Source organism: Impatiens glandulifera, chromosome 1, assembly GCF_907164915.1.
Source record: "Impatiens glandulifera chromosome 1, dImpGla2.1, whole genome shotgun sequence".
Taxonomy (NCBI): Eukaryota; Viridiplantae; Streptophyta; class Magnoliopsida; order Ericales; family Balsaminaceae; genus Impatiens; species Impatiens glandulifera.
Window position 1 is genome coordinate 127,406,717 of NC_061862.1, and position 11,437 is coordinate 127,418,153.

At 31.9% G+C, this 11,437-nt stretch overlaps 1 protein-coding gene across 1 annotated transcript; it reads left to right on the top strand.

The window, feature by feature from the left end:
* The first annotated feature begins 231 nt into the window (after window positions 1–231).
* LOC124919750 (dolichyl-diphosphooligosaccharide--protein glycosyltransferase subunit 2-like) lies at window positions 232–8,701 on the top strand. The gene is made up of 19 exons (XM_047460075.1): window positions 232–504; window positions 867–1,059; window positions 1,157–1,246; window positions 1,825–1,887; window positions 1,972–2,041; window positions 2,158–2,222; window positions 2,758–2,812; window positions 3,950–4,077; window positions 4,196–4,311; window positions 5,004–5,073; window positions 5,236–5,340; window positions 5,437–5,526; window positions 5,648–5,796; window positions 6,378–6,489; window positions 6,601–6,687; window positions 6,841–6,921; window positions 7,482–7,706; window positions 7,796–7,918; window positions 8,204–8,701. Exons 1-19 carry the CDS (start codon window positions 365–367, stop codon window positions 8,318–8,320), a joined length of 2,079 nt encoding a protein of 692 aa, XP_047316031.1. The 5' UTR covers window positions 232–364; the 3' UTR covers window positions 8,321–8,701.
* Window positions 8,702–11,437: the final 2,736 nt, after the last annotated feature.

Sequence of the window (11,437 nt, forward strand, 5' to 3'; positions counted from 1 at the left end):
TCAATTCAATCTGACAAGTGACAACACCTTCTATGTATATCCGAGATGTTAATTTGTTATTCATTCGGGTCGTGCTTGACCCGTTTATACAATTCGTTACAACTTATAAATGATTTTACAGTATTAGCCTACATTTTGGAAGCTTATGATAGAAATTACGCTCTCGTATAGGAAGGATAAATAAGGAAACGAGTGAAAATATTCTCTCTCTACACCCGCTGAAGAACACTTCTCACTTAGCCATTTCAGTCCGTCTTAAATTTATACCAGCGGAGACTTCAGTCTCTCTTGACAGGGAAACTCATTTCGTCAATTTCTGATCCGATCATTGGTTTCAGGGTTTGTTGCAATACGATTTCGAGAAATGGCCAGAAATTTACTTTTTCTGGTCCTCACTCTCTGTCTAACATCTATCTGCAAAGCTGCGATCTTTAATCCCATCTCCGAAGCTCACCGATCTGCCGCCTTGGAGCTTTTCATACCAACCGATGGATCTTTTGGAAGGTAATACTACTAAACCCTTCATAAACCCACCACTCTGACTGATTATTTGGTATAATTTGGGACCTCATTTTTTTTATTTTGTTTAATGTCCTTGATTTGGTGGATATAGCTTGTTCTAAATGGGTTATCTGATTGAGAAAGTATAGGAATCTCTCTGATCGGTTGTTCACTTCTATGGATTTGACCTTTGACTTGACCTGTCCTAACTGTTCATTCTAGTTAATTTGTAGCTTACATATATATAGCTTGATCTATGTGAAAGGGTACATGTCATTCCTTCAGTATTTTCTCTGGTTCAATTGTTTTTTCTCATCTACATTACTGGGGAAATGAAACATTGTTTTGTGTTTGTACACAAGCAGCTTAGAACAAGCACATGAAGCTATAAGAACCTTCAACATTCTTGGAATTGAGAAAGATCTGAATATAAAGGATTCCACTTGTTCTTCTGTGGTGGATACTCTTGGATCACCCTCAACAAGTCCAAAGGAATTGTTCTATGCATTGAAAGTGAATAATGTATTGAAATGTGAAGTTAAAGGGGATGTCTTTGAGGTATGTTTTTTTCTCTAGGATTGATGAGCTTTATTTTCGTATTGAATGCTTAATGAAAACAATGGGCTGTATTAATTTTGATTATGTGAAACCTAAGGGCATTGCTTCAAGGCTTAAAACATCTATTGAGAGTGCAAATTCATTGCTTGACTTCTACCACTCCGTAGGAACTCTACGCCTTATCAAGGTAACAGTTAGATTTATTCTCACTCGCATTTCTATACACTATATACTTGAATGTGAACTGTTTGTGATTATATAGAGCCCTATTTGGCAACCGGTATTTTGTCACAATTTGTGATGCAATCACAATCCCATTACAAAATCGCTAAAGTTCAATATGAAAGTGTTTTTTTCCCTTTGGTCTAAAGATTATTTTCTGGAAGAAGATCCAAATTATAGTGTGATTTTTGTTGATTCATTTGGTATACAAATTATTTTCTATATCTTGATTCAAAGACACAAAGTATAGTGTATATTTTGCTTCATTCGGTATAGAGATTTTTTTCTCATATTGTTTTTTTGCCTATTATTTTCTAGAGTATTGTGATATTTGGTAAACATAACAAATGTATATTTTTCCATTCATGATCAACATGAAAAAAAAGTGTATCAAAAGAGGTCATAGTGTTTCATTCACTTGACATTTTCATATTGAGAACATATGCTAAATTTATTCATGTGGTATTGAAGGAGGTTTGACTGTCTGCTTCTGGATAAAACCTCTCTCATTCATTTTATTCACGACTCAATGGTACTATGCAGGACCAAGCTACAGAAATTGACGTGCTTCTTGCAGATGCGGAAGGAGTCTTCCAATCTGTAAAGGTCTGATGACTCTGTAACCATGTTGCTTCTGTTTCCTTCTCTTTTGGCTGCTATGTTCTCATCACGTTCTTAAATCTCTCACAGGCATTGAGCCAAAGTGATGGAAGATGGCGCTACAGTTCCAGCAATCCAGGGTCCAGTACTTATGCTGCTGGTAACGTTTCCTCCATGGTCCTTGACTTCATAACATCATCTTTCTTTTACAATGCTTTGCATCTTGGTGGTGTACATTTGTTTGTGTTCACTCACGAGATTATTCAAAATCTGCAGGAATAGCGCTTGAAACCTTAGCAGGTGTAATCTCATTGTCAACTTCTGAGATAGATTCATCTCTGGTAAAATATTTTCTATTTAATTTATGTCCTAAAATGAGCATATTTGGAAATTGATGTTTTGTCACAATCTTTGTTACAAATAATTTTCTAGATAATGATCCAAACTATTGTGTAATCTCTTGCTTCATTTGGTATAATTTTTTTACAATGGTCATATGATTTTTTGGATCATGAAACATACCTTTTTAGACCATTGTGATTTTTCTGGATTCTGATCAAGTATTTTTATGCAAGAAGTATATCATTAATATAGTTATTGTTCCATTTGTTATAATTACAAAACTCAGTTACTCCATTACTGCGTCTTATCATACTTTTTATAACAACATTTAGTTGATTAAATATATAAAATATCATTCTTTCAGCATCATTTTGAACCCATCTAAAGGAAAAGCAAATGAAAGGAGAATAATGTTTATTAGACTAAATTCTTATCCATCTTAGGCTCTGATCATCACTATTAGTTATTGTCAAAAAGCAATCTATGTTGCATCTAATGTTTTCACTTATGTTTTAATACTCTTACTATGACCAGATTACAACTTTGAAGAGTGATATACTGAAGCTTTTTGACAGTATTGAGAAGTATGGTATGTTTTTTTTTATCTCATTTTCCTCGTACTTGTTTCTGCGAGTAGCATGATGAATAATCTCATTCTCCATGTCTATGAGGAAACCTAGGTGTTTTTTATATGATATTGAGCTCAAATTTGTTTAACATGACTGATGACTGCAATGCTAATAAAGAAATGGTCATGTACTAAACTCTTATAGCTGATCCTGAATAATCGAATAAATGACAAGTTAGAGTTTTTGTATATTTTTTCTAAGGCGGTCAATTCTCAAGAAAGAAAATAGAACATTTATTTATTTATTTGAGGAGCTTTGTTTAAAAGGTTGAAGCACACCGAGTAGGGGTTGAAACCTCGACTTCCGCTCAAAAAGTAGACACTCTAACCACTACTACACTACATTGACATTTTTTGTTTGTTGTTATGTTCTAGATGAATATTAGGATTTAGTTGATAACAAACTGCCCTAATGAGTTTGTGATGCTCAGAAAAGCTATGAGAATTCATTTGAATGGAACACTAAACGAACTACTACTTCGTGGCCCACTCTATGGCCCCATTTGCAAACACTTATTATTTATGTTTTCTGTATCACATGTTTAGAAACTAAATTTAGTCACACAAATAAAAAATTTATTGGTTGTTTTTCATCTGGGTCCGAATACACAAACAAAAATCTTAGTGTTTCCAAATGGGCCATGTTAGTTTACTGGATCTCTGGTAGAGTTTCTTTATTTATTATTTCTTTTGAATTTAGGAGGCTAGCATGACCCCCCATCCCCACAGTCAAGCCCCCACTTCAACTTAAGGCGTTCTAGTGGGTGGTAGAGTTTCTTTATGTGGTGACCAGAGATGACCTCTATACATCTCCTTGTAGTTTTGAGCAGCTTTTCTTGATTTATATTAGAAAATCTAACAAATACTCTTATAATTTGTTTTAGGTATCAATTTGTGATTTTAAGGAATTATGCTGACATTTTTTGAATGTTAGGTTCATTTTATTCCTTAAACTCTAGGGTAACTTACCATTTACAAAGATAATATTTCCTGCAAGATATCAATCTTGCATCATCTGTTTATATCTTATCCTTTCAAAGGAAATGATTGATAAATAAATCTTCTTTCCTTTTAATGAGTTTTCTTTCATTTGATTAGATGATGGGACATATTACTTCGATGAGAAACTTGTTGATGCACGTGAAAACCACGGCATTCTTTCTGTCACATCATCAGTTGTCCGTGGTGTGGCAGCTTTTTCAAGTTCAACATCAGAAAATCTAAATGTATGTGGAAAACATTTAAGTCATTTTTTTTTGTTTCTGTTATTTTTACAACGATTTATCCTTTGTCTATAGTTTCTTGATTTCTGATCATAACATTAAAATCTGTGGCATTTGGCAGCTTCCAGGGGAAGTAATATTGGGTCTGGCAACATTTTTCCTTAGCATTGATATTCCTGGCAGTGCAAAAGAATTGTATGACCAGCTTGATGGATTAGCTTGCTTGGAAAGCAGCAGGTCACCATCTCTATGAATTTAAACTGGAATATTAATATTGCAATGCATAATTCTCTCTTTTAGTTATGCATCCAATTAGTCTGTTCTTATTGTTTGTGTTTCGTATATTGTGTACACAATTGATTCGGTTTATAGATGTCAAATATTGCCTTCTTTGTTGGAGCTGCCTGCACGAAGAATGTTCCTATTTACAGGGGAGAGCGGGAAGGCATTGCCTTTTTTTATTAATAAGGAAAACACTTATAAGAATCATTATTTTTTTTTAAATATTTTTTTTTTCACTTTGTAAGTGCTGCTTTGCCTTTTCTTTATTAAAAAATGGCAATGCTTTTTATTTGATCAAAAAAGCTTTTATATGATGATTCAGATACTTTGCCCACTTGAAACATTTTTTTCTCAAGAGTCTCAGACGAGATTACGTTTGAAAACATAACTTAGTCACATATTAAAAACATTATTGGCAGTTTCTTATTTGTATTCGAATGTAGATTCATATCCACAAAAAGAAGTGTTTCCAGAATGTAGATTCATATCAATTTGCCTATTAATTGAGCTCTCTACTCCAACACAGTTTTATTACTTCATGAATTTATCCCTAATTATACTTGATTTCTTTCCAACATGCTTTGAATTGCATCATGTTATTCCTTTCGACTGTTTCAAAATGTTAACCTTTTTCATTACCTTTGCAGGGTTTCCATTCCACTCATTTTATCACTTCCAGCTACTGTGCTTTCTTTGACTAGAAACGATCAACTAAAGGTTTTCTTGTTACAGTTTGTTTTTTAGCTAGATATTTAAATACTGTGTGATTAGGATTTTTTTTCTTTCCATTAATTAGTGTGTCAAGTTCATATCCTTTTTTTTGAGAAGGAGCAATATTTCAGATTATGATATATTTCCTTTTTCTTTTTCTTATATTAGGTAAGAATTAGCACTCCACTTGGATCCACTGCACCACCTCTACTGGTAAAACTAGTTCAAGCTTCTCATTCCAGCTCAAAAGGTTCTTCAGTCATTAAAAGCCAGGTGCTCCTAAGGACTTTGTTTCGTATGATATGCTTGAATTGACGGTGTACCAATTCATTGCCTGATGCAGACTTTCCTTGTTATTTCTTGATGCAGGAGCTGAGATTTGATTTTGATAATAATATTTATATCTTGGACTCTTTACCGGAGACTGTTGACGTTGGAAATTACATTTTCATCTTTGAAGTAATATCCTCCTCCCTTATATCTCTCTTCTCTCCATCTAAAATCCAACTTATTCACAAAATCTCAACTGTCGTCTTCTTTTGTCCCTTTTTCCCTCATTTGCCTGGCCTTTTTGTGGCAGACTGTGTTATCTGATTTGGAGAATGAGAAAATATATACCACTGGAGGCAGGTCAAGGGTACCCATTCATGTCACAGGAGTTATCAATGTAGATAATGCAGAAATTGCTGTGCTGGAAAGTGACAATGGGAGTTCGGAAACTAAGAAAAAGTATGTCAAAAGTATAGAAATTTAATCACATCATAATATTGGGTGTGTTTGATAAAATAGGAAATAAAATGCTGTCTGAATACTAAATTTTTAAGTCCTAACTTAAGTATTTTAAGTCCTAACTTATTGGGTGTGTTTGATAAAATAGGAAATAAAATGCTGTCTGAATACTAAATTTTAAGTCCTAACTTAAGTGTTTGAAATATAATTGCTGAATATAAACCAAATGAAAATATCTGAAAGTATTTGATAGGTAATTTGATTTGATAAATTATGGAACTGTTGGGAAGTACTTAAATATTGTTTTACCCGATGTAATTAATTTTTAAGGGTTAAAGTTTGTTTATGTACTTCCTTACTAAATTACCACCTAAGTTATTTATAGCTTACCTTATTAAGCCAAAATGTTTAGCGTAATTTGAAGTGAATCTAAATAATTAAGTAATGATTTTGATTGAGTGATGAGCTATGTGGTAAAAAGTCTTCTATGCTGATGTGTCCTCAACTGCACTAATATTCTTTTCCCTGAATCAAATTTGACACTAACATCTTCTACCGGTCATATGAACTTGTGTGCTCAGGCTAGACATAGCAGGTGATAACACAATTTCCTTGTCAGCAAACCACCTACAAAAACTGAGGTTGTCTCTTAAATTGACCACTCCACGTGGACAGCCATTTAAACCACACCAGGTTGGTTTTCTCTTTCTTTTTATTTTATTGTTGTGTCTGTGTTTGGTTATGCTGCCTAAAACCTCCTTTATTGTTTTTCTTTATAATAACACTTTATCTTTTTGCCTCAAGGCTCTCCTCAAGCTGAGACATGAATCCACCAAAGTTGAACACATCTTTGTTTCGGGAAATTCTCAGAAGCAAATTGAGATAATATTAGTGAGTTCTGCCTACAACAATATCCTTATGTCATGTTTCATCCCTCTTTCACGTTGAATTTTAGTTATCTTTGGGAGTGTGTTTAACATTCTAATGAAAACTATTATGAGAAATATAGCTGTTTGACACTGTGGTCTGTCATGATTCTTATAGGACTTCCTTGGGCTGGTTGACAAGTTCTTTTATCTTTCTGGTAAATATGATATCCAACTCACTATTGGCGATGCTGTTATGGTAAGAGTTACCTCCTGTTCTTCCAAAGCTTTAGGGATTTGGATTGTTTTTTTTGTCAGAAATTTTTAAGAGCCGTTTCTTTTGTTCTATCGGTTATGTTTGGGGGTGAGTGTGAGTGTTTGCGGTTTCTTTGTGGATTTTCTTTACCCACATTGAGCCTATTTAGAAACTACTATTTTGTCATAATCACGTGATCATTTAAAATTTGCTAAAGTTAAAATTAAAAGTGATTTAATTTTATTAATTTGGTATAAAATTTCTCTAGATCATGATCTAGATTATATTGTGATTTATGACTTTCATTTAGTATAGGAGATTTGTTTGGATCCAAATGTAGATTTTTTCAGCATACCAAAACAACCCAACTGAATGGATGGTAACTTCAGTACTTGAAAGATATGTTTGTTTTTCCCTTTAATCATTATATTTCAAAATTTATGTTTTATTAACAAAAAAGGTAAAATAAATATTTAAAAAACAAAGTAGATTATTTATTACAAGAATAGTATAGTTTTTGGCAAGACTTTCTAATGTTTTGCCTATTTTCTGATAATTATCAGGAAAATTCTTTCTTACAAGATCTGGGATATATTGACTTGGATCTTCCTGAAGCACCAGAGAAAGCAACTCGACCTCCTTCTCAACCTGTTGATCCTTTATCAAGATACGGTCCCAAAGCAGAGATAACTCACATTTTCAGGACTCCAGACAAGCGTCCACCACAAGAGCTCTCTCTTGCCTTCTTAGGACTTGTTGTCTTGCCCTTAATAGGCTTCCTTGTTGGGGTTAGTCTTTTAGTCTTGATCAAACCATCATACTGTGCTTCTTTGGTTTGGATCTTTGACTTGTGTTTTTTTTCATAAATTCTCAACAGATCTTGTGTTTGGGTGCCAATCTGAAGAGCTTCCCTTCATCTGCAGTACCAGCCACGTTTTCCTTGCTGTTCCATTTAGGCATAGCGGCAGTTCTTTCACTTTATGTACTATTTTGGTTGAAGGTCAGTATTCTTATACTAGAATTGCAAAATGTGATTTTGCTCAGTTTGCTATATACTAGGTTTGTTGAATGATTTGCAAAAAAAGAGAGGTTGTGGCAGTTTTTCAAACCAGACTCTGTTGATGTAGCAATTGTAATGCCAACTGCTGTTTCCAATCAGTCCATAATACTGAACCACAAACTCAATCAGGATTTTGACATGAATTTCTTGAAAAGAAAACCAGATTGGCGATAACTACCAATGAACTACACAACCGAAATATTTACTCATTGTTTCATTTTGCAGTTGGATCTTTTCACAACAATGAAAACGCTTGGACTTTTGGGGATCTTCATAATGTTTGTTGGGCACAGGACCCTTTCTTACCTTGCCTCGGCTTCATCCAAGTTGAAATCCGCGTGAAGTAACTGATGGGGTAGAGGGGATAACGATAATTTTTACGTAAGCTGCAAAGATGCCTTACTCATCAAGTTTTGCTGTTAGGATACTGGTTTGCAAACATGCATTCTGAAAAGACAGATCTTTTATTTTTATTTCTTTTGTTTTTATCCTTGCCACTTTTTTTATTAATCAATTTTACATTTACTCATTAGGGATTTTGGGGAGATAGGAAATTTAATTAGTACTTCTATCCATTGGCTGAGTATGTATGTAGAACCTCCTAATAATCCGGTAGAATCTTTAGCTTTGAATTCAAAAGAGAGTTTGGCATTGGCATGAAATTGATCAAACAATGAATACTACTTTTTATAGATATAATTTTATTGATTTTATTTTGGTTAGAAGAATTTGAAGTTGATATTCAAATTTTGTCAATTTTATTTGGGAATAAGTCTCAAGTCTTAACATCATAAAGGGCTTCGAAATGGACACCTTGGTTTTTATTTACATGGGTTTAAGTCTAGCCCAAAAATAATTCATTATAACTTTTATGTATACAATTTTTTCTTAAATTTATAATAAATTAATATTTGAGTAGTTTTAAAATAAATAATTATATTTTATCATTGGTTAGATTCTTTATAAGGGTATTTTTCTTTTCTTGAATTTTTAATAACATTAACTTTAAGTACCTTAAAATTTTTTCTTGCCTCTCTAACTCTAATTATGATATTGTATTGGGTTAAACTTTAAAAATATTTTAAAAAAATATAAAAAATTTGACAACGGATTAAATATGTAACACGCAAACACACTTAACCATTTAATTAGGTGCAGAAGTTGCAGCCTGACGGGCTCGAACCCAGAAACTTAGGGTTAGTATCTACTTTTTATTACCGCAACTTGAGAAATATTTAAGAATGAATATAAATAAACTTTGCCAAATCCGATCACTTCTATGATAGGTGACACAAAATATTGAATATCTTCGATGATACCTTATATGCATCTTTGACGTTGATGAATTACCCAAATCATGTTTAACTTCAAATCTTCTTTCTTTGGAAGAATTAATTCTCCTCAACCTTTGAAAAAGACTAGACCTAGGGTTTTACTCAAGTTCATCTAGGCTTAGGAAGTCCTAACCCTATCGGTTATTCATTATCTATCCTATGTAGAATTATGTATATTAATTCTAGTAATAACAATAATAATATTAAAACATAGAAATAACAGTAATATCAATTATAATCATAAGCAAAAAAATGCATAACACCAATCTCAATCATAATAAATTCTCACATAATCATGTATACCAACTTAAAACCAACTAAGAATTTCTCAACTCTACTTAAAATTCAATTCCTAGCCTCAAAATGTGATCATTCTTAAATCTTAACTATCCCACTATGCTCAATTTATCACAATAACATCACATTTGCATTTAAATCAACTAATAGAAACCATGAAATCTTATCGAACTCATGACATCTAATCAAATTCATCTCAACCACCTCACTTCATTAAATTCAATCATTTATCATGTTAGAATATATGAATATTGTATTATAATTTCACTCTTCAAACTTAGAAAATATTTGAACAACTAAAGCTTGAAAATGAGATTGTGAAATTTGATGTTATGTATTTTTCAAGCTTGATAAATTCGTTTAATATAGAATTTAAAAAAAAAAGTTATTTAAGAAATTAAAATTTTAATGTTTAATTCTCACTAAAAACACTCTAATTCTAAAACTAACCAGCTCAAACATAAATTAAACAAAAAAAAATATAAAAAAACAAATTTATTTAATTTGAGAGTATTGATTCTTAAAAACAAACAAATTTTATTTTTTTCAGGGAAGCATCTCAAAGCATTTATGAAAAAAATCAAATTCAACATATTTACTTTTGAGTATCCATTATTTAAGACCCTCGTTGGAATCAAATTAGGCCAAAAGTGAACTAATCGATGCCTAAAATCGAACCGAACCGTCCAAAACCAAACCGGTCTACCAAGAAACCGACAATCTAAAATTGCTTAAACCGAAGTCTTACAGTTCGGTTTGTCGGTTCCTTATTCGTTAAACCGAACCACCAACCGATCAGACCGGACCGCCATGCTATATTATTGGGTTTATAATTATTTTTTTTCTCCAAAGGATGAGAGAAGAGCAAATAAGTTAATAATAATTATGATTTGATGTTATACAACTTTATTATTATGGATCGATTTAATTATTTCATTCAACTAGTTGTATAGAGAGACCTGGACAGTTCCACATGCGGAACAGCAAGCTCTTCAAAGGTTCAGCTTGGTATGTTTTAAATATGAGAAATTGAATTTGTTTATAGTTTACTTAATTTGATTTAATGATTCACGGTTTGACAGTTATTTGAGTTGATTCTTATCTATATATTTATTTATTATTATTATTATTAGTTAAAATATATATTTTTAAAACTACTAACCAATTAAACCGATCTAACATATCATCAAACCGATCAAACCAAATTGATCAATAAACTACGACGGTTTATGATTTAGGCAAACTGATTCAAACGGTTTTGTTGCACATTTTGATTTATAAATCAACCGAAACAAACCGTTTATTGACCTAAATCAAATAAGTCAGTCAATGCACAGATTTTCAAAATTACAAAAATTACTATTATTGTTTGATTTCTAAATTCTTCGATCCTTGTTTTGATTTCTAACTTCTTCACCACTTTTCTCTCAATTAGTCGTAGTGGGACCCCAGGAAAACTAAGACATTTAACTTAATATATTGACTATGATGGATAGAATTTTAAGATTAACAGTTCACGTTGACTAATTTGGAACATGACATAAAAATTTCATATTTTTGACACATATTTTGGTTCATTCAATTTTATATCAGTTTATCTGGATATATTGCAATTTCTTTCCTTATTATATATATATATATATATATATATATATATATATATATATATATATATATATATATATATATATATATGTTGAAAATTACATCATATTTATTGTAAAAATTATGTGTATTTGACCTATTTGATTTGCAAACCATTGCTATTTTTTCGAAGTTGTTCAACGTAATTAAACTCTAATATATTTTCCGGAATAAGAATCCTTTC

Coding starts and splice junctions, on each gene's coding strand:
- LOC124919750 (XM_047460075.1), top strand. CDS start 365: ATGGCCAGAAATTTACTTTTTCTGGTCCTCACTCTCTGTCTAACATCT. Junction 2,042..2,157: donor GTCCAGTACTTATGCTGCTG/GTAACGTTTCCT, acceptor CAAAATCTGCAG/GAATAGCGCTTGAAACCTTA. Junction 6,490..6,600: donor AGCCATTTAAACCACACCAG/GTTGGTTTTCTC, acceptor TTTTGCCTCAAG/GCTCTCCTCAAGCTGAGACA.